The sequence below is a fragment of the Colias eurytheme genome, chromosome 21 (genome assembly GCF_061535395.1).
Source record: "Colias eurytheme isolate Ceu_HAF_F1 chromosome 21, ilColEury1 Martin Lab GWU primary, whole genome shotgun sequence".
Lineage (NCBI taxonomy): Eukaryota > Metazoa > Arthropoda > Insecta > Lepidoptera > Pieridae > Colias > Colias eurytheme.
Window position 1 is genome coordinate 5,729,428 of NC_143000.1, and position 24,465 is coordinate 5,753,892.

Below are 24,465 nucleotides of genomic sequence, written 5' to 3' on the forward strand. Positions count from 1 at the left end.
AACTAACAAAACGAGCCCAAACTCGGCATACCTAGCTCTACTCGTCTATTAGTTCCAGTAGCCGTCTTCGAAGTACACCTTCAGGTCACTCCATCAAGTCCGGAGGTAAGGTCTCAACATAACTAACAAAACGAGCCCAAACTCGGCATACCTAGCTCTACTCGTCTATTAGTTCCAGTAGCCGTCTTCGAAGTACACCTTCAGGTCACTCCATCAAGTCCGGAGGTAAGGTCTCAACATAACTAACAAAACGAGCCCAAACTCGGCATACCTAGCTCTAATCGTTTATTAGTTCCAGTAGCCGTCTTCGAAGTACACCTTCAGGTCACTCCATCAAGTCCGGAGGTAAGGTCTCAACATAACTAACAAAACGAGCCCAAACTCGGCATACCTAGCTCTAATCGTTTATTAGTTCCAGTAGCAGTCTTCGAAGTACACGTTCAGGTCACTCCATCAAGTCAGAAACTAAATATGAAATTTATAATCCCATAAGTATAAAATCTATAAATAAAATAAATGCGTGAAGGATCAAGTTTATTAGGTGAAATATTTTGTATTCGTACAGTGATCTTTTCGTAAACGAGGAGCTGCTTACAAGCGTCACAGTGTCTACTCACAACGGCGGCTGAGCGCAGACTAAATTACTAAAATATTTCATTACAAATTGTGTTGCAATAATTCAAGGTAGTGACAAATAAAATAACCCTTATTTCAATGCAATAAGTATCACGCGTTACAGCTAAATATGTGAAAAAATAAGATTTGATTTTAATTTTTTTCTCAGCCTATTTGTAACATTTTGATAGTTTTATCTAGTACCTTTTTGAGTTAGACATGTCTACTTACTTAAAATATTTTTAAATAAATCAATTTGTTTTATTAAATACAAGAAAAATGTTCGTTTATTCAGCACGATATTGTCAATTTTGGGTGAAGAGGCAACGGAAATTATTTTTTTCAATATTATAAACCAAAATTTTCGACTTAAAATATAGTACCATTTAAAGATTAAGGAGTAATCTATTTATGGTAATTATTAGTTTAATTTGGTTTTGTACTATTTCGCCGCAAAATGCACCGAAAAACTGCGTATTTTTGTCAGATTCGTAAACGCGTCCTTAAAGAAATAAATTTAAAAAAAACAGAGTCAAAAGTAAAATAATTTATTTCTATAACAAACATTATTCAGATATAAATTATAAAACTAAAATTAAGAATCTATAAGGCAAATTAATTAGTTCAACACAAGGAATACGTAAAACTACGTAACATATCTACTAAATCAAAATAAAAATAACTAAAAATTTATTCTATTTATTGACATAAAATACATTGTCTCGTCTTTTTTTATATCTTTAACAATCAATATTAATTCTGCACCATGAAAAAGTAATGCCGTCATATTTTTTACATTTGTATAATATGCGCTAAAATAGGAAATTCATTTGAACAAGACCCGTATGCGTAACTTCTATGGACTTCAAAAAATAGCAAGAAACAAAAAATTGCGATAAGAAATCATAATTAAGTACACACATTTACTCGAGTATCAAATTTGTCTATTCATAAATATTGCACCTAGAGTCATTCGCAGAAAGGGAGGCATATACAATTTTCGGGAAGAAAGAGTGAGAAAAAGAATATCTCAATTTATTTAACACTGTCCCAATTCAACTTTAGGTACATTAACGAAGGGTAGTTGTTTTTTGAATTCTCCTATATCGGTTATGAAGTTGGTGTCATTCTCAACGTTGTCGCCGATGGGGTTAGACGCGTCTAGATAGTGTAAGTCATAGTCTTTCCCGCTTTCCGTTACGTTAGCGCCTTTATGGGGAAGGTAACCCATTATCTGGAAAACAAACGATTTTTTAATTAATCGAAGATGTACAGTTCCAAAATAACCAACTAATAATATTTTTTACATAAAGTATATCACTACATCTATACTAAATACTTATAAAAATCGCTTTTTCTGCTCCTTTATCCCTATGCAACATATTTTTTTAATATAGAGTGATTCAAGAGGAAGCTTTAATTATTTAATACTAGGGTTCCGCCTGCGGCTGCGGCCTAGCCTAAAGCTAATAATCTAATAAATTAAAACAAACGATAATTTTCATTTTCTAAAATGTGTGTGGTCACACACAAGCAAGAATCAAAAATATCCACATTGCCTTATTCATATTTCCTTTTCTTATGATTGTTTATAATTTTTATAGTATACTCACTTGAACGGATAGCTTCCTAAACTGCGATCGGTTCCCGGTTGCAAAGTGTCTTTCAATCCAACTCTTGATATCTGACACCTTTACCTTTTCAATCGCTTCTGCCTATAAAGCAATTTTAATATTTACTTTCTTAAATGTATAAAAAAAAACTATTTCAACTAGTGCAATTTTTAGATAGAACATGAAAATTAGTAAGAATTGATATCACAAATAAGTACCTCAGAAAATAGTCGCTGGAATTTATATTCACCGGTGACGATTTCTCTCCAATTCCTTTCGACCTGCAAATTAATTATTTATAACTAAAGTAACACAAATCGATTTTTTATAATCAATTAAACTGAATGCACTTCAAAAAGTTAATTTAATGACTCATTTTTAACCATGAACCACACATATTCACAATCGCCCATTGAAAGCTTATCAAATTATGTCCAATTGGCGTATAAAACATGAATTGAAAGTAACACTTTTTTCGTGACAGTGTTGTTCAAAGTCTTTTGTATCACGCATAAGAAAGTCTCAATTTCACCGTTTACAAATGATCGGGATTTTGTAATATGCCGAAAATTCGTAATTAGAAATTTTTGGTTTGGATAAGATGGTGGGTTAGGTTAGGGTTGTGTTTTTTTTTTTACTATACACAGACAGAGACCGTAAATCCCTGGCATAATACAATATGCCGAGCATTTGCAAAGTGACGGACGCCGTTTGTAAAATTCTACAATTTGCCTACGACATGTATATCAATTAGACCGTATCGCTCACGGCCTGGCTGTTTACCCCCGCCGTTCAGGGTGAAAGACGGCCACCGTTGGGTTTTAGTGTCCAAAGGGGTATGTGGGCTTCCTTTGGACAGCATAACTGCTGAAGGGCATGCGTAAAATGCATTTCCAAAAGTTATATGTTGTCGTGTAAGAACCACAGGACAGTTCTTTGGCATATATTATGTAGTTACATATTACTATGTGAAACTAAGTTGTAACATTGACACGATTTTAAAAGAGAAACTATGGAGTTTCTTGCCGGTTCTTCTCCATAGATACTGCTTTCCGAATCGGTGGTAAATGTTGAAAAATGTTATGACGATTCAAAAGGTATTTTATAAGAAGTCTAATTGAGTAAATAAAATATGTTTGTTTGTTTGAAAAAAGCCTCACCTCCTCCTTGAGCTCGTAGTCAGTGGTGTGCTTGAGCTGCACGAGCGAGTGTCGCGCGGCGCTGAGCGCGCGCTCGCTCAGCTTGCGCATGTCGCGGGAGAACTTCTTGAGGAACGCCTCCACACGTGTGTCCACGTGCGCTACACTGTATAGTGAATACATAAATACATGTTATAGATTTTGACGTGACGTCTTATAATTCGATAACGCCGGCTGCACGCACGAAAAAACATAACTCATGCGGCGTTACCTCGCTCTGAGGCGTTTCATGTAAGGCTTGAAGTGCTAGCGAGAACGCGGAACGAGCGACAAAGAAGCGCAATCGGACGTTGTCACGTTCAACTATTAGACCGGGAGATACTGACACAAAATTTCGAGTCATTTGTAACAGGATGGCGGTTCTACAGGGGTCTTAGTACGCAATGACAAAAAGAAAAACGATGGTGTGAACGCTGGTACCGGCGGCTTAGTCGCGTGGGCGTTAGTCGAACTCGTTGGAAAAATAGCGAAGTCAAACGATTTACAACACAAAAATTTTAGAATTTACCGATAGCCCATAAAAAAGAAGTAGGCGGTAGTGTCATGCCATACTTTTCCGGTGTGACTTACAGCCCGCCATACCGACGCGAATGTGTTGATTTAAAAAAAAACAATTCAACCATTAAATTAAATTGTGTGACCGCCTTTTGGTTAAGAAATAGATGTTTAGTATTAGATGTTTAGAAATAGATGTTTAGTGTAGCCCCAAGGGTACAATTATTTACAATAAATCTTTTAAGATGCGTACAAATTAACCGCGGAAAACCATCGAACATTATTCGAGTGTAATTTGTACGCACCTTTACATAAACAGAAAAACGTTACATATTTATTTATTTATTTAAAATCATCCCATGTCATTACAGAACAATGCCAATATATTTATATGTGTGAAATACACATTATTTAAAATACAAAAGCTTTATTTTCGACCATTGAATTAAATATTATTTAACTTTATTCACTTCACCTCCAAAATCACCTTATTTATAGTACTAAGGGCCGATTTTTCAATGCTTGGATAAAACTTATTCGTCGAATAATGTATAAAACTACCATTTTAAAAACGTATTCTAATTGCCCGTATTTGACAGTTTACGTGACATTTTAATATTATTGTGTAATTAGACCGGGAGATACTGACACAAAATTTCGAGTCATTTGTAACAGGATGGCGGTTCTACAGGGGTCTTAGTACGCAATGACAAAAAGAAAAACGATGGCGTGAACGCTGGTACCGGCGGCTTAGTCGCGTGGGCGTTAGTCGAACTCGTCGGAAAATAGCGAAAGTCAAACGATTTGTAACAGTATGGCACTTATTTTACCTGTAAGTTTGAGGATCAACAAATATAAATACAAAATTTCAAAGATCTAAGTGTTGGAAATCTTCACTTATATAAATTAATAATAAATTAAGTTTTCAAGTATAACAGCACTTTTTCCCCCTACTAGAAGTATGGCAAATATAATAATGGTCACATTTTATCAAATACTCTCCAAAAATCCAAATGCAATACTGGTACAAAAAGTTTGGCGAAATAAATTTTTTTTGCAGATTTTCGGCGGTATGGCGACCATTTGGAATCGTCCGAAAAGTATGGCATGGCGATTTTCGTAAATGGCTGCACGACGATAGTTACCTGTGCAAAAGTTAGCCTGGTACAAATGGTTGAATGATTGTTTTATTTAAATCAACACATTCGCGTCGGTATGGCGGGCTGTAAGTCACACCGGAAAAGTATGGCATGACACTACCGCCTACTACTTTTTTATGGGCTATCGGTAAATTCTAAAAGTTTTGTGTTACAAATCGTTTGACTTTCGCTATTTTTCCGACGAGTTCGACAAACGCCCACGCGACTAAGCCACCGGTACCAGCGTTCACACCATCATTTTTCTTTTTGTCATTGCGTACTAAGACCCCTGTAGAACCGCCATCCTTGTTACAAATGACTCGAAATTTTGTGTCAGTATCTCCCGGTCTAAATACTTTATTGGACGGATAAGTTTTATCCAAGTATTGAAAAATCGGCCCTTAATATTATTTAACTTTATTCACTTCACCCCCAAACTCACCTTATTTATAGTACTAAATCTAATTGCTACCCTACCTGAACTTGTCCCGCTGCGTGTTCACAGTGACTGAGAAGCCGAGCACGCCGAACGTGTATCTCAGCATGCTGAACACGCTGTACCCCAGCTGCTCTTTGGTACGGAGCACGTCGAACACTGGCTCTTCCATTAACATCTGTTATTAAATGTGTTATTTTAGGGATATATTCTATAAAGATTTTATTAAGAAGTAATTTTTCACAATTTCAATACTAAGTATTGAAAAGCATCAATATCCTTGATCGGAATATAGATACAGATGTATGTATAGATAAAAAAGATCATCTCTACAATATTACAAAAGGTGACAACCAAATTTAGTTTTAAAGTGAAACTTTTATTACATCGTCTCAAACTTTTTGGTCTATGTAGCGCATGTCGCGTGAGGGCGCGTTCCCACTATGTCGTAACGACTAATTTATCGTTCGACGACTGTCATCTCTACCTGTTCCCATTATAACGATTGTTTGTCGTCAATATTTTTTATCGTTTAGCGACTGTCGTATCTAGCTGTTCCCATTGGATCGCGACGACATTTTATCGTTTCCTGGCAGTCGCTTTGTCGTTTACACATCATAAAGCAATCTACAAATCTAGTCGCCTCTGCGTTCGCTTGGTGATTACTAGTGCGTTTACTCTCCTGAGTTCAATGGACGTCATAGAGTTGCCGTCCACGATTTTTTTATCGTTTTACGACTGTCGTGTTTGCCGTTCCCACTGTCTCGACAAAGTGTCGTCACTGCAAAAACTGTCGTAGACGACAGTAAATTGTGTCGTTCTAAATGTGAACACCTCCATTTAAACATATAAGCCACGACACTTAAAACTACACGATTATCTGTCGTCACGACACGGTGGGAACGCAAAGAACGGACGGAACGGAAAGTTTCACTTTTACCGTGGTTTCATAAAACCACACAACATTTTTTAATGCTTATGTCTGAATATATAAAATTTAAATTCGTATACTCTGTTTTAATCATTTAAATTTCATAATTTATAGTGAAAATAATAAGATGAAATCAATTTATTTAGTGTATCCTTCACTACTATAATATACCATATAAAATTCTAACAAATACACATCACACTCCTCACACATCCCTCTCTTTCTAACCCATCCTTCCATCCCCACACCAGAGCGAGACAGCATACAAACTGACATACCATCAAAACCTCCAGGGTAGCCGTATCCTTGGCAGTGGTCGCTTCAGCCTGGTAGTAGTTGGTAACGATACTATTCGTGGACGATGGGTTCAGACTCATCACTCGCACTGTACGCTCGCCCAGTGGTATTTGGTGAACTCTTATCTGGTAAATAGATTAATATTTAATATATATAAAACAAGTTTTTGACGTGACAACGTCTTATAATTCGATAGAGCCGGCTGCACGCACGAAAAAACATGACTCATGCGGCGTTACCTCGCTCTGAGGCGTTCCATGTAAGGCTTGAAGTGCAAGCAAGAGCGCGGAACGAGCGACAAAGAAGCACAATCGGACGTTGTCACGTTCAACTATCGTCAGTAAACCGACTTTACAACCAATTTTTTTTATTAAGAGAGAACAAACTGAATATTTTTCAAAAGCAATATTTTAACACTATAAGACGCATATGCAATGGCTTAGTCGTATTAATGAAACACTTTAGTAGACTGTAGGGTGTATAATAATGTATTCACAACTGCTATATAACTGCACAACTGCTCTTAAACTGTAGAACCTTAGGACTATATAGTATGACGCACACATACAAAACATACATGATACGTTACACACTACATCTCCCCTCATAGAAAATAATAAAAAAAATAGTAATTAACATTTTTTTTAGCTGAATATAATGCAAATTTTTTCTTCGTTTTTGGTTACATATCTTAATATACTTATCATATAAACGAGTAAATAAAATCAAAATTAAAATTAAAACAATAGCATGAATTTCAACCTATTACTAAGTACTTATTTTTAAAACTCCAAAAAAGAACATTCTACACGATTACACATTGGCTTACACACTACATAGTAACTAATACTAATAGATTAAAACAAATAATTTTAATTAACTTTTCATGTACGAAAATAATGGAAAAATTATACAATATTAGAAAATATTTTATCGTCATATCCGTATTTAAAAATGTCACAGTCCGTAATTAATTAATAGTCATATCCGAGTAAAATAATAATTATCTTTCAATAAATCTTACAATATATTCTCATAGAATACGTTTATTTATGTGCTTACAGTTTACACATCATACTTAGAAACGACATAATATTCATTATCTGTATTCAATTTTCTTCATATATTTTATTCTTTATGTACTTCCTCATACGTACAACAATATCAAGATACACAATTTCATTTAGGGTAATCTTCCCTCTTAATATTTATCATAATTATAATTAATAACAGCGTCGTGTTTTATATTATAGGTCTACCAGAATCTGATGGCATATTTATATTTACGAAATAAAAGATTTTCATATGGCAATTTTATTTGACAACTATCAAATTGGTTGTCAAATTATTTGTCTTCTTTGCAATTGATGAATAATTTTTAGGATTTTGTCTAAAAAATCTTCGAAAATGTCGAAAAAGCCGCTGCGATCACAAGCAAGAGGTGTTGTTGATAATGTGTATAGAAAAACATTCGATGAATAAGGGTCAAACACATTACAATTTTCAATTTTGAATATTTTATTGGTAAGTTGGACTTACCCGTTTTGATACTTAAAATAAAAAATATTATAAGTAGGTAACTATAATATTGTTTGTTGATTACTTACAATATAATTTTATGAAAACTTATTACAGGAGTTTCCAATACGGCTATTCGTCAAGTCCAAGCTGTCAAAGTCAATTTTATAATGTGTGTATCTTTAATACTTACGAAAATAAACATAGTTTTATTTTATTTTATAAAAAATTATTAGCAATCTAGTTTTGATCTACATATATTATCATTACATTCATATTTTTACATGGCATTATGATAATGAATATACAAATATAGGTATGTGTAAATAATAGTAGGTATGTATTACATAGATAAAAGTAATATGTATATTATACATGTAAGTATGTACCTACATAATATTAAGTGGATATCTCATTATTAAGTACAGTATTGTTCACTTATGTAATATGACTAATGATGTTGAGGACAAAATAAAAAATAAGCAGTATCAAGATCGTTCAGTCCATTTTCCCTAGGGTTGCACACTCAAAATTTTGATTTCCCAATTTGCCATCAGATTCTGGTTTACCTATATTCATCATAATATATTCGATAATTCAAGATACAAGAAATATATTTATTTATTTATAACATTAACATTAATTCAGGCAGTTCTTTTAACACATCATTATATTATCATATATTTTATACCTTTATTCATAGGTACCATATTGTGTCCAAGTTATCTTCACGAGTGGTAGCTCGACCTAATCATGATCAGAATTACAAGGATTCGTGCCTGTCTTGTATCCTGGTGTACCTTGTTTCTAACAATAAATCATATCATTTCACTTTTCAATTGTAGCTCTATTAATTTATTTTTATTTTTCATACAATATTAGTTCTTATTTCTTCGAGTAATTAAATGTCACATTATTTAATTTTTATTTATTTATTTATTTATTTACTCTTCAATAAAACTATACATCGAAAACTTATTGCTAATATACAAAACAAAAAAAAAAGTATAGTTTATTAGGCGGCCTTATCACTTAGAAGTGATCTCTTCCAGGCAACCTGGGCAAAAGGTAACAAGCTTACTGAAATTACGATGGTAGGTAGAAGAAAAAAAGGCAAGGAACAAAAAAACAAGATAAATAAATAAATGATAATAATTAAAATAGATATACAGGTAGATATATAAATAAAGATAAATATAGATGAATATACTACACTCGAATATACACAATTACATTTTTATTAATAATATATACAATTTACTTATATAACTATAAATTATATACATGGTACATATTATTAAATACATGCATACTACATAAAACAAATATAAAATTGTATAAATACATACATATACATATCTGTGTATAGATAATAATATGTAAATACATAGTTAATGTGCCGAGTTGAAAGCAGTAGTGAGAAAATGTCGTCGCAAAAGGTTTTTAAATGAAGATATATTTTTAGCTTGTCTAATAGGCAGTGGCAAAGAATTCCAAAGATTGACAGCAGTGGCAACATACGATTTAGCAAGGAAGTGAGTACGTCGAACTGGAACTGGAATCAGCCGAGCGAAGAGAATAGATTTCATTGTGCAGGAAGGAAAAATTGTTTTTGAGATAAATAGGAGCAGAAGGATCAAAAAGGATACGGAACAGTAATTGCAACAAATGGAAATTCCGGCGAAAACGGATGGGGAGCCACTTGAGCTTTTTTCTGTAGATGGAAACGTGATCGTATTTTCGAAGGCCGAAAATAAACCTAATACAAAAATTTTGGAGTCGCTCAAGTTTATCAGTTAGCTCTACTGATAAATCAGGAAAACATGCATCAGCGTAATCAAGAATAGGAAGTAGAAGGGATTGTGCTAGCATAATTTTAGTGGGTATGGGCAAAAAGTTACGAAGCCTTCGGAGCGTTGCGGAAGCGGCATAAATCCTACGGCTCAATTCCTGGATATGATTAGACCAGGACAACGTTTGATCAAACAGGACACCTAAGTTTTTGACTACCTTTTGGTAAGGCAAGACTACGTCACCGATTTTGATGCTAGGCAAAATACCCCAGTCGATTTCAGAAATTAGGTAAGGACTACCGATTATGATGACATTGCTTTTAGAAGGATTTAGTTTTAGACCAAAATCATCGCACCAACTAAGTATAGAAGCTAATTCATTATTACAAAAATCTATTGCCTTAGGTAAGTCATCGATAGTAGACTGGGTATAAATCTGTAAATCGTCTGCATACATATGGTACAGAGCCGTCAATCGGGAACATAAGGAATTGATAAAAATGGAGAAGAGGAGAGGAGACAGGACACCGCCTTGCGGAACACCGGCAGAGACTGCGCACCAAGACGAGTGTTTAGAACCTATCATGATACGCTGCCTCCGACCGGTAAGGTAGGAACGAAACCAGTCAGTTACCGAAGGAGATATGTTAATTAAACGCAGCAAACCCAACAGTATGTCGAAGTCAACGGTAGTAAAGGCATTGCTGAAATCCAGCAGAGTCAGTACTGTGAGCTGCTTATTGTCAATACCAGCACGAATGTCGTCAGTAACCTTGATAAGAGCTGTAGTCGTACTATGACCAGGACGGAAACCAGATTGGAAGTCACTAAGGATATTGTGTGTATTAAGGAAAGAGGTGAGTTGGTTATGAAGAAGACTTTCAAGGACTTTGGAGAGGAAAGGTAGTATAGAGATGGGACGATAATCAGAAAAGGAATTAGGATTAGATTTTTTAGGTAATGGAATAACTTGTGCATCTCTCCAAACACTTGGAAAGACGCTAGTGGAAATGGAGGTATTGAAAATGTGAGTGATAATGGGTACAATGAGGTCAAGGATAGGAATGATCATATTACGGCTAACAAGGTCACAGCCAACTGCGTTTGATGATATTGACAATATCGCTCTATTAACATTCCGTTCAGTAACAAGGCTGAAAAGGAAAGCAGGATAGTCAGGGGTAGGGAGTGAGGAGAGGTTGGCAAGAGTATGGTTTTTCTTACTGGTTTCAAGAGAAGGAGACGATGTAAAGTGCCCATTAAGCTGTTCAATGTCGAGATTGTTAGGGGAGTTGTGAGTCACTTTACCAGCGCCTAAACTTTTCAAGAATTTCCAGTTGGATACTGAATCACCGTTCTCAAGAGACTTGTGGATATGACGACGTTGAGCGTCTCTGCACAATACATTGCAGCGATTACGTATTCGTTTATACTTTGCCCGCGCTTCGTCCGTTTGAGCCATTTTAAGTTTGGATTTAGCACGATTCCTTTTCAACGATAGGCTTTTTAGCTCAGGTGAAAGCCAAGGAGCCGGTGTGTGCTTCTTTTTAACTGGTCGTAATGGCGCGTGTCTGTCATATAAATCTACAAGCAGCTTGTTAAATAAGGACACTTTCGTATCAATGAGCTCTGCTTCGTAGACCTCACGCCAACAGATAGTTTTCGCATCAGACCGGAGTAAATCTCTGTCCATCCCCAAAAAATTACGAAGCAGAACAGTGGAGGGTTTGAATTTAGGAGATCGGAGCTTGTATGAAAGGTAAATAAGGTCATGGAAGGAAAAAGCATCGGCAGGACACTGCCCATGCTTGGATATGAGGTTGGGTAAGGAGACAATCATCAGATCTGAGGGAGGGATTACAGCCAGGAAAGTAGTGAGTAGGATTTAAGGAAATGGTGTGGAGGTTGTGGGAGTTGAGGATGGAGTGCAGCTTATTAGCACGGCTGTCACCTCTAAGCAAGCATGTGTTAAAATCTCCCATAAAAATTAAATGCTCATATTGTGGAGACAGGTTATCAAGGAGGGTTTCAAAAGAGGAAAAGTAATCAATGGATAGAGAAGGACTGTAAAAAACGCCAAGGAGGATTTTGGAATGTGGCAAGTGTACTTCAATGAGGAGATGTTCGGTTGAATTGGAAGGAGGAGGTTGAGGGGAGGAGCAAATTAATTTAAACGGGATATGAGATCGGAGGTAGATCGCCACGCCACCACCACCCTTCCCAACACGATCGTTGCGTATGAGGTGAAAGCCAGGAATAGAATAAGCAGCTGATGGATGACACGGTTTGAGCCAGGATTCTGAAACAAGGATGGCATGGATATTTCTTGACGTAAACGATGAGAGCATGTCAGGAAAATGTGCCGGAATACTTTGTGCATTGATGTGGATGGCATTAAAATTTTTAGGGACATCATTAAAAAAGGAGGAAAGGGAAAAATCGAGAGGAGGAGGAATGGCACTATGAAAACTATCCTCACTGCAGAGCGACGAATCGGTTAATAAATCGGCATTGATATCGAAATTCACACTAACATCTGACATCTAAAAAAAAATAAATAAATAAAATAAAATAAAATAAGTAAATATAGTATAATAAATAGTAATAATATATAAATATATATATATAAAATATGAATAAAATAAAACTTAAATTTGTAAAATTAAGGTACGCTTGATTACCCTGTACCCACCGCAACAGTAAAAGTATCACAATTAAGCACAATTATTAAGTAGGTAACATTAGATAGTTTAAAAACAAGCCAAAAGTTATAAATAACATAAAACAATATAAAAGTTTATACATATCGACAAATCAATAATTTCTAAACAAAAACCAAGGCAAAAACTAACTGAATATTGTAACTGGCAATACCCGAAATGACTTTGATTATGACAGTTATGACATTTGACAAAGCCATGACATCTGACAGTTGACAGATACAAAACAAAGATATTATAATTGTGAAGGTACGATAATAAATATATTTTGCATATAACCGTATCTAGTAAATTGAAAAGAAGCAAATCAAAAAGATGAAAATTAGTTATTACAGTAATTTTGAGAGTCAGCCAACAGTCAAATGAAATTAAAAAGTTTTAACCAAAAAAAGTACAAAGATAATTAAAATTTTAAGAATAAAAGCAAAACATAATCTTTCGAATCCTGATATTAAATGAAATAAGACTACTTAGCTCTAGTTGGCCTTTTAGAGCGAGGAACACCTTTGATGTCTTTAGCAAGGTCTCTATTGATGAACTTGGAGGAGGCTTGTTATTGTCTGCAACAGTTGAAGGGATGCACTTGAGATCACCAACACTCTCAACGCGATGACGTGCTCCATCTGAGTCCAACACAAATATTATCCCATCCCTGGTCCAACACTTGGAAACACCAAACTGATTCCGTGCAGCCATGAAAATTTCATGACGGCTTTTGGTGAGGAATTCGGACAAGGTGATGCCAGAGCCTTTTAGCTTTGTCTTGGACGACCATAACTGCTGCTTTGTGTTGAGGTCACGGAATTTTATAAGTCAGGTCATTTTTGATAGGAATATAAAAGAAAAAACTTAGGTGATCAAGCTAAGATTCCGTCTATATCCTAATAAAAAAAAAAAAAACAATCTGAGTAATTTACATACAACGACAAATATTTACTTTTTCTCTTCGCCTATTCTTCACAAATATCATAAGATATTTATCATGGTAATTCATTTAATCAAATAAGAATATACTTTTACTTTAGTGTCTTTAAATCATGTTTTAAATATTGAAATATAAGTTTCATTTCAATCATTATTTATGAAATTAGTGTGACCCTCCGAATCCAAAATGATAACTTAAAAAAAAATTAAAGATTCACACTAAATTGAATTGACAAGATCGTATTTCATTACGAACATTTTATAAAATGCACAGAACGATGCATTGTGACTACCTAGTTACCTACACGGTAGCACGAAATATGAGACGAAATTACAGACGCTGCATACCATTTCCCTATTTGGTAGCGCTTTATAAAACAAACAATGAACTAATAGAATTATCTGTTACTAAGTACTTTGATTATACAATATACATAGCTATATAACATAATTATGTATAATAAATATAACATAATAATGGTTTTTGACAAAAAAAATCTTTTAACTAAAATAATTAGTTACCTTACATTAATGTAACATACACTGCTTGAACTTTCAATTTCACTTTTAGCTTTTTTTTTTCACGAAATTAAATATAAACTTTTACCACCGATAAAATTTGTATTCCGTCGTCACTTTAGAATTTCGGGACATTCGGGATTCTGGGCCATTTGCAAAAATGTCTGCTATTCACACTGGCTGATCTCCCGGCTCTAGCTGCATCTTTCCAAATCTCCAATTTTATTTCACAATTTTTCATAAATAGATGATATTCCAAATTTCCATAGATTTTTTTTTGTTTTAAAAAAAAACTTTCTTCGTCAAATAAATTCTGTTCTTAATTCCATATTCACGTTCGTCGATTTTTTTATTATATTGATAAATTTTCTATCCGGTACATTGCGATTTGCGAATACGCATAAAAATTATTTGTTTAAATTTTCACTTTTAAAATATTATTTTTCAAAAATGATCCATAGCTCAGTACTGCCGCGAGGCAGCACTGGCAGGGTCGCCATGCAATGGCTTGGTATTAATCAAACACTTTAGTAGACTGTAGGGTGTATAATAATGTATTCACAACTGCTATATAACTGCACAACTGCTCTTAAACTGTAGAACCTTAGGACTATATAGTATGACGCACACATACAAAACATACATGATACGTTACACACTACACATACGCACTTTGAAAATATCACTACGCGTAAACAATATTTGTGTTTTATCATTACATTACTATAATATTTCTATACTGGGTAAGTGTCATTTACAATACTATAAAAAATGCACAGTAAAAATTTTTATGAAAAAAATTTATGGCAAAAAAATATTACTACGTTAAATTATTTGATTGCAACTTTAAAGTAAGAAAAGATGATACTCACATGTGGTAACTCATCCTCGGGGGCTCCCTCCCATTTAATATTGTGCAGAACGCTTTCTGAAATCTTTATAGCATCTGTCCAAGCCAGGTTTCCTTGCATCAATACCTAAACAATATAAAATCCAAATTTTTTAAACGTTTTCATACATATTTTGTCAGGTTTCATACATTAATTATAGATACAAAATTGAATTGAAAACATAACTACAATCAAAACCATTTTCTAGCATTGAAAGTAACATATGCATATTATAAAGATCAATTTTCTTGTATCAAAATATATGGAACATTTTCGAACCTGTAAGTACAGTTTGTTAAGTAGTCTATCGGTGAACGACTGCAATTCTTCTAGAGTAACATTCTGTATCTCCACCGCTTTGTCCCGCGGCGTCACGTACGGTTCTATTAGAATATTCATCCGAACGTCCCTAGATAGAAAAATGCATTGTAAATGAGGTGTTTGGAAAATTATTGTTATTACAAACACATTATACAGGTTACAGGTTATTCCAAAAATTAAAATAATAACATTTGACGTATATCTACTTGAATCAACAAAAAAATCAAACCTGTAACATTTGATAATTATAAAATAGGTAGGTACTTATTACTTAATTACATTTCTTCGTCTAACAACTTACAACATAGGTTTAGAGATATTTATTTCAAAGAATTTTACAATTCATAAAAAAAACATAGCAAACTAGGATCGCTTTCCATTAATAACTCAGGCCCCGGTATTACAGACACAATAGAAAATCTATTGTGTCGTGGACCGATCGGGCCGTTCGGGGCTCAATGGGTTAAATTGACATAATCAATTTCCTACTTCAAACTAAACATCAATCTAACTAAATTATTATAACAACATAAGAACAAACAATAACACTCACTTGGCCAATTTATGCGGTTTTTGCAGCACGTTATGATACGTCCTTGCCCGCACTTCACGCACCGCCTCGAACATTTCCGGCGTCAGCGAGTTCGTACTTGATCGCATCTCTCGAGTCACTAGCTCCACTAGAAGCTGAAAGATTTATTGAATTTAAGTCTATGATATATAAAAAAGCTAGATACGTTACCCGCTCTCTATTTTGGCAAAAAAAACTCAGCTAAGTGCCCGAGTGTCACTTAGTCACGCACCATTCAGCGTCGTGGCTGGACGTTCTTTTTATATTTTAATCGGCAGTTGTTATTACGAAGTACATGAGTGAGACATGTATTATGTCTCGTGCGTGAGAGTGAAAGAGAGAACAACTGTATTGGTGATAATGCGTTAGTAAGTAGGTATGTATTAATTACGCTGTTTTTTAGTGCAATGATGTTGGCGTATGCCGCGTCTACTAGTATAATAGAGTCATTGATTTAAGTATCTTAAGTTACGCCACATTCAAATATAGTACATGCTTGCAGATTTTGTGCATTTAACAACACTTTCGAATAAGAGGAAAAGTGAATTCCCAAAAAAAAACTATTATTGACTGATAATTGAAAATATACAGACAATTATAAAAATATCTATAACAATATGACATGACTGCTGATACAAATGTAACAACTACAAAGGTAAAGAAACCATTTTGTATATTGGGCCATATTATTAGAGAGCATTCGATCGGTGGATAACCTGATGGTAAGCGATCATCCTCGCTCATTATATAAGCGATAAATATATTGAATTGTGTAGAAAATCATATACTTACATGTAAATTCTGACTGTATCCACTGACTTTTAGCGTCAATCCCTTGTCACCAACATACAACGAATGCGTGAGGTCTGCCATATTTGCCGGATATACTTCTTCCTGCAAAAAAGAACATCTAAATATTTTAGAATTTTAATAGAAAAATTAGCATAACCTAACGAATCGTCAGGAATCGTATTGTATGTATGTATGTATGTACATTTACAGTTAATATATAAAATTATGGCTACAAAAACTTTTTCAACAAGTAATGAACAATGATATCATACCTTAAGTCCCTGCTGTAAGACATCGGTCCATAGATCAAGAAGGCACGAACTGCAAAATAACACTACAAGGTTTTAATGTCACCGCTGTTGATAGTTCAAAAATATCATTAGAATGCTGTAAATATTTCAAGGATACCAGCAATTAACCCAAAAAAAAACGATAATAGTAAGACAGCATTTTTTGTACAATATGTACGAAAAGAAATAACATAAGAAAAGAAAATTTTCATATTAGTCGTTTATTACATTGATATTTAGTTTCATAGCATTAGCCGTAGCCGAGAGGTCAGGCGTCGCGTCGGTATGGCGAAAGTCGAGGGTTCTTCAAATCCTGCCTAGTGATCGATATTTTTCTATTTGTTAAACATTTCACTTCTTTTTTGTCAAATGATGAAATATAAAAAATAATAACTCACTCCCGCGGCGACTTCAAGCTGAGCGGCGTGATGAAGTAGAAATATAGCAACGCGGTTGGAAACCGGAACTTGAAATCTGGCTTATACCATAACTCCATGTGACGATTCTTGCGTATTAGGTTCGGTTGGTCTAACCTAAAAAAGTATGAATGGAGTATTATTTAATAAACATCGTAAACAGAAATTACGTTTATTGTAATATTTTATCGAGATATATCGTATAGCAGACCAGTAACTTAATTAGAAGTAGCACGTCATACTTATTAATCTAAATTTGAATGTTTGGTGCATGTGTGTGTCCATTAAAAGTTCCAACTAATTTCCAGGAAATTCATAGCTATTGCTTGTCGCAATAAACCTTTAGATTGAGCAAACGCACCAAGACTATGCTACGGGCTACAATGTATTTAGAAATACATACTTCTAAAATTAAAAAAAATCTGTCAAAATAAGTCACAATAATATTTAAGTTCTTTTTAACAAGGAACTGACAACCCTAACTAACCTGAAGTTCTCAACAGCGGCCATCAAATCACCCGCTTTCAGAACCTTCGAGTTTTTCTCACCAACCGCTACCTTCTTATGTATATCTTTCGTAGTACTAGTATAAAGGTCTATGCCCAATCTCTCCGCTTCTTCGATATAGGGCTGCGCCGGAGGAATTAAATCGAAGTTATTTGTTATATAAATATTTTTATCTGGCAAGTGGAACTGCTTGTAGGGCTCCACGTTGAGCCAGCGTTTCAGCCAGTTTGAGGGTATTTCTGAAAATATGATACATCTATTATGCTGAGTAAATTCACTAAGAAAATGCATTTTAAGCATGTTCAAGATGATTTTTTTAAATAATTACCAAAAAAAAATACAAAAAAAAACAAAATATAAATGACCAGAAAACTGAAGTTCTTAATAATAATTAATTTGTATGCAAATAAATTTCACCTTTCTTTTTATATTCCGTGCCAAACCACTTCTCCTTGGCGTCGTATGGAATTGGTTCGGAGTGCATGTTGGATAGAATCATAATGTTCACTTTGTCAGCAGTCATACAATCTAATAGGTCAGTTATACCCTGAAACAAGGAAATTATCATTTTTTAATAAGTACCCAATAAAACAATAAATCATGTTTGATTTTTATAAATCTGCAAGATGAATCATAAAAATGTCAAAAAAATATAATAATTAATTTAAACTTTAAAGTTACATACACAGAACGTAATATGTGCGTGCGTATTTGTGCAATATACAATATTCTACAATATTTATGGCTTAAGCAGGTAATACAATCGACATTGCCCAGTGTCACAAAAATCAATCAATCTAACTGTGTATTATACATAACTAACCAATTAAAAAATATCAAATTATATGTTTATTAAATTACTAGCGATCCGCCCCGGCTTCGCCCGAGGTATATATTTCGCAATAAAAGGTAGCCTATGTTCTTTCTCAGGGTCTAAAGATTGTCTTTGCCAAATTTCATCAAAATCGGTCCAGTAGTTTATGCGTGAAAACCATACATACATACATAATTACAAACCTTTCCTCTTTATAATATTAGTATAGAAAACAAACCTGAGGATCATATTTATAATACAATCTATCCCCAGTGATATAATGTTGCGGCGGCAAATTCTGCATATTTTCCGCTAACGACTCGACATAGTCAGCTGGCTGAGACTCTTCCTCGAAACGGAAACTTGTCTCTTCTATTGTCTGAAATTAAATATATTAATAATAATTATTCCAGACAAAAAATATGTAATAAAGAGTGTGTGTGCCGAGCACACGGGTCTGAAGTGACACTTCTTTGGCAAGATTCAAAGATATCAAAAACCTCTCAACGCACTTCAAGAAGTTTCACTTCAAAAACTTAAATAACATTGACTACTATTGCTTAAACATAAAAATTAAAGGTACATAAATTTTATTTGACTACTATTCATATAAAAAAAATTGCGCACTTTGTGTCTGTTCAAGCTTTAATATATTGAATAAATTCTTAATGATTGATTTACCTTGATTTCCTCAAATATTCTTTCTGTAGGTCCGATTTTTCGAAGCATATTTATATAAGAAAATATTGCTTCCAAAACCTGAAACAAAAACAACAAACTTAAATTATAGTAAAAAAAATGATAAATAATTGTATCGAAATAAAAAAAAAATACGTAAAATACCTCGTCAATATGATCAAGTCCATCTTTAGTGAGTATCACTTGCGTCGAAAATAAACTATATATCGAGGTATAATCAATACCGCTTTCTGAATTACCCGTATAAATTCCCAATGCCCACACTCTGTAAGTAAAAACCTATTTTGAAACATATACTTTTGACATTTTATTGTTAGTCAAAAAATTTAAGACGAATATTTTTATTTTTACACTAAAATGTATTATGTAATTCATAATACATAAAAAAATAGTACATAATAAAATATAAGAAACGTTAAAAAAATAAACTTACTTTTTCCTCAAATACGAGAGTAGACTTCCTTTACCCTCGTGTCCCAATAAATATGAGATATACTGATGCGGCTTAGATTCGTATTCCGATATTAAGGAACGCATAAGCCACGTTAATTGTACCTACAATTATGATTAATTAATAAATTAGAGAAATAATTTATAATCATATAATTTTTTCGCGTATCTTTTAGCAATAAAATCTCAAAGACAAAATAAATCAGTTTTATATGACAATGTTTATTATTACTTCCATACATTTTATCACCGAATCTGAACAAAGAAAATCACATGTAAATGCTGTGTAACCATCCCTTTACCATGATTTCTTTGAAAAGTTTTACACAAACAAACAAAAAGTAGCATAATAGGCATAATAGTCTTTTATGTATAGTATAATAGACATAATTATATTTAATGAGATAAGAACTTACCTCAGTAGTATCGCTAACAGGTTTCACATAGTATATGCTCCTAAAATCGCTTGTAATATTGTGTCGATCGAACGAGTGCGCCTTAAAGTTGTCGGGCGGAAGACGGTTCGTCGGAATCTTACCGAAGGTTTTAACCACGTGGTCTTCTAACGCAGAGAGCTCCATGCGAGCCTAAATGTGGGTAGATATAAAAAATATTTTATTTAAATAATACACTTCAAGCTTTAAATAAAATTTTACAGATAGTATTATTTGGTAGAAAATACGAGTGTAATACCTATTTTTAACATTATTTGTATCGATTTCAACGAAATATCAAGTTCTTTTATTTTTGGACGGTTTTATTCCTGGTCTTGTCAAGCGATTTTCCGAAAGTCCTGAAAAGCAGTTCTATTCCTTTTTAAAATAAATGAATATTTCCTTTGCTATTTTCAGCACTTTTAATATTCTATTGCAGGGCCCATAGAATTTTTCCACCCAGGTGACGCCTATATTTATGGCGGCTGGGATATTAGCTGCAAATCGCAAAATGCGCAGAAACAGCTAAGCTCCCTCTCTTGCGTTCCGTGATATCTGAAATAGTTATCTGCGTACGATCGTACGATGTTCCGAGCCGCCAATAAGTTTGAATCGTACTGCAGGAGCAGTCCCAGGTGGGTGGTCACGGGGGACATGACCCCCCCCCCAAAATCGTACTCGATAAAATAGAAAAAAATCTTATACTGTACAAAATATAAAAAAAAAACTGGCCAAATGCGTATCGGAGTCACTTGCACACCTAAAGTTCCGTTTTTAAACTGTTATTAATCCCTTGCGATTGTCGAAATTTGCACCATAAACTTATAGATAAACTTTAGATTACGTCGGCCTATAAGTTTTTTTTTTCACAGCTTCAAGGGTAGATTTAAGTAATCAATATAAATAACAGTCTGATAAATCCATGGGGGAGGTAGCATACCTTTCCAGCCTCGTGACCCCCCCCCCCCCCCCCAAATTTAAGATTGGGACCGCGTCTGTGACGTACTGTACCACTACACGCACCTGTACCGCCACGGTCATCCTATGCGCGCTATAGTGTCGGCGGCGGAACTCGTGTGCAGCGCTGTACAGCTGCTCGTCGTCCGGGATGTCCTCCTTCAGGCTGCGCAGGTTGCCCCACGTGAACGTGCGCGCCGGGTGCCCGGGGGGGAACATGCTCGAGAGCAGCTGGTCCTTGCGGTTCGAGTCTGATGGCTTGGCTATGGCGAACTCTGTAGAAAAAATTAAAAAAATAAAAATTTTATACAAAAAAAAATATATGAGCTATGAGCAACATTCGTATAGGACACCGTGGGAAATCTTAATTAGAGAACTTTTGTTACAAATTACAAGTCATTGTCAATTTCTCTAAAAAAATTATGTCAAATTAAAAGCGAAAGGATGCGGGTTCGAGTCCCGCCTCGTGATCGATTTTTTTCTATTCTTTATAAATTTATATTTATAAAGCATTTGAATGCCATAAAACCAAAAAATATAAATTTCAAATTCTAAACTCTTAAAAAATAAGAACAAGGAGAAACTAGCAAATTAACTTATCTATCCACACGTAAAAAGTTTTTAAGCTATTGCATAGCTTCTATCGCGGGCCTTGAGCGCGGGGACCGAATACAGAAATTGCGTAACGAAAATATATATATATTTTCGTTAAATAAGGTGCATGCATAGCATGCAATAGCTTTACCGCGGCAGTCACCGAGTGCCACACGTCTTTTTTTTTTGTTGAGCATTTCATATCTTGCCCACTTACCAGATTCAATAGCTTCCCTCTCCCTCTGCATAGCCTCCTTCAACATCAGCGGACTGACGAAGAACTGACTGAACATGTCCATCGCTTGTGGAAGATGCTTCTCCGATATCTCGAAGTAGAACGTCGTGACTTCACAATCCGTTGAGGCGTTGTCTGAACCGCCTTTTTTCTAAACATTCATTAAATTCCATATAACTACCTATATTTTTTTACATAAGTACATAATTTGAAATAAGAAATGCTTTCCTACCTTGATGAAGGAATCGAATTCATTCTCCTTTGGATACTTTTCACTGCCCATAAAGACCATATGCTCTACGAAATGGGCCAAGCCCTGTATCTCGGCAGGATCGCTGTAGCTGCCGACGCCCACGCATAGTGCACATGCAGCCTAAAATTATTAACATAATATTATCTTGTGTGGGTACATTTGATATCTATTGGATTCTTGTATTGCCAAATGTTCGCACAATTTGTGAAACATTCGTCTACGAGTGTCCATGCGAACCATTTTTCACACACATTCGCCTTCCCTTGCAATACATTCGAAAACCCAATTGTAATGCGAATACGCGAATCTCAAATCGATTAGCGCATTTTTACATATTATGCGTATTCGTTAATCACCTCGCTATTCGCACGAATGTGTAAATGCACCATCAGGATCAAATGTTTATCATTATTTCTCTTGAGAACTCTTACCACAGTAAAATTACAATAACAGTAGTAAACTTTTATAGGTGTTTACTAAATGAACTTTATCAACTTTTACAATTTACGAGTTATTTTTACTTAAATATCTACTTACTAATAAATCTTATGTTTTCATCTCAAGCTTTGCAAATGTTCTAAATATGTTGTTCTCATACGTAAACGTACCTACCTACACTACCTAGTACCTACAGTAAACGTGACAAGTTTCAAATGAACGCAAACTATTTTCAAACAAATTTACACGTTTAGGATTTTACACGATATGCAACAGCTATAATATAATAATGTAGAGATAAACTACGATAACATGGCGCGCCTCTCCAAATTACTGTTTCAATGTGTGTAGTGACATCCTTACGAAGGAGTTTGTATGTAGTTGTACGTATTCGTCTTTAGTACTTTACGTCCAGATTTGTTGGTCAACTAATCATAAGTTGCCGAGCGCCCAAGACAACGCACGCGCACGTGTCGTTTTCATAGAATACGTCAGTGCAGCGCCATTACTAATAATAATGAGCGATTAGAGCGTGACTAGTCGAGCAACAAATCCGTGGATTTGTTTTTGTTTGACGGCCATCTCATTACGCACACATGCGTTGTGAATCTTGGTGGTGCATTGTAAATACTTTCACAAATACTTTCAAACGTTTTGAATTTTGGAGGGGCGCGCCATGTTATCGTAGTTTATCTCTATACAGGTCAAATATTGATCATCGTGCCATACCGTGTCAAGAGAAAGTTGTGTAAATAATATCTTGCATCGCTTTCTAGACATAGACATTTTCTCATAAGCGTTCTTCATGTATTTAAATAGATTAGGCTTGCGACGATAGGCCTGTTGATCGGAATATTTTTACGTTAATTTATTAAAATGTAGAAATAAACGTTAATTATTGTTTATTTAACCAGTTGATGTTGCAATCACTGCACTGTTGGCATTATTTTTGTCAAATATTTGAAAAAAAAAATAATAGACATTGAGATAATATTAATATGGAGACGACACCGCCTACATCACTTATGTTCCACTCAACATACGTCATGTGACGTATGTTGAGCGGTATTTTTTAATGGTTTTAAAGTGAAACGCATCAAACATGCCTTCGTGTGTGTTACGATATTGCACAAATAATACAAATAATACGGAAAAGTGCAAAGGAATAACTTTCATCGTTAAGTACCTAACTAGATAATAATTTTTTAAACTTAGTTAGAGCAAAAAAATGGCGCACAGATTTTGTTCGTGGTGTCTCCTCCATACGTAGTAATATTATCTCAATGATAATAGATAGATATTTTATCTATACTAATATTATAAAGAGGAAAGGTTTGTATGTATGTATGTATGTATGTATGGTTTTCACGCATAAACTACTGGACCGATTTTGATGAAATTTGGCACAGATAACTAGAAATCTAAAATCTTTAGACCCTGAGAAAGAACATAAGCTAACTTTTATTGCGAAATATGTACCACGGGCGAAGCCGGGGCGGACCGCTAGTAATTTATACTGTGGGTAGGTGCGTACTTTACTATAGTTGAGCCAATTTAATAGGCAACATTTGACGTCTATCAATTTTATCTTCATAGGGTGGTAAC

The 24,465-nt window shown here is 34.5% G+C and overlaps 1 protein-coding gene across 1 annotated transcript in view; it reads right to left on the reverse strand.

The window, feature by feature from the left end:
* Positions 1-1,149: 1,149 nt before the first annotated feature.
* The window catches only part of LOC149899148 (nardilysin-like), a 28,520-nt gene continuing 5,204 nt past the window's right edge, over positions 1,150-24,465 (reverse strand). Inside the window, exons 3-24 of the mRNA XM_090114252.1 lie at positions 22,402-22,542; positions 22,152-22,320; positions 21,407-21,615; positions 20,366-20,536; positions 19,933-20,054; positions 19,644-19,764; positions 19,482-19,559; positions 19,039-19,179; positions 18,404-18,533; positions 17,967-18,225; positions 17,462-17,596; positions 17,046-17,094; positions 16,774-16,875; positions 15,964-16,097; positions 15,369-15,498; positions 15,072-15,176; positions 6,707-6,850; positions 5,539-5,675; positions 3,389-3,533; positions 2,447-2,509; positions 2,229-2,330; positions 1,150-1,849 (exon numbers count right to left, since the gene is read on the reverse strand). Coding sequence (XP_089970378.1) covers positions 1,655-1,849; positions 2,229-2,330; positions 2,447-2,509; positions 3,389-3,533; positions 5,539-5,675; positions 6,707-6,850; positions 15,072-15,176; positions 15,369-15,498; positions 15,964-16,097; positions 16,774-16,875; positions 17,046-17,094; positions 17,462-17,596; positions 17,967-18,225; positions 18,404-18,533; positions 19,039-19,179; positions 19,482-19,559; positions 19,644-19,764; positions 19,933-20,054; positions 20,366-20,536; positions 21,407-21,615; positions 22,152-22,320; positions 22,402-22,542 — 2,982 coding nt within the window. The 3' untranslated portion in view covers positions 1,150-1,654. The remainder of the gene's footprint in view (positions 1,850-2,228; positions 2,331-2,446; positions 2,510-3,388; positions 3,534-5,538; positions 5,676-6,706; positions 6,851-15,071; positions 15,177-15,368; positions 15,499-15,963; positions 16,098-16,773; positions 16,876-17,045; positions 17,095-17,461; positions 17,597-17,966; positions 18,226-18,403; positions 18,534-19,038; positions 19,180-19,481; positions 19,560-19,643; positions 19,765-19,932; positions 20,055-20,365; positions 20,537-21,406; positions 21,616-22,151; positions 22,321-22,401; positions 22,543-24,465) is intronic.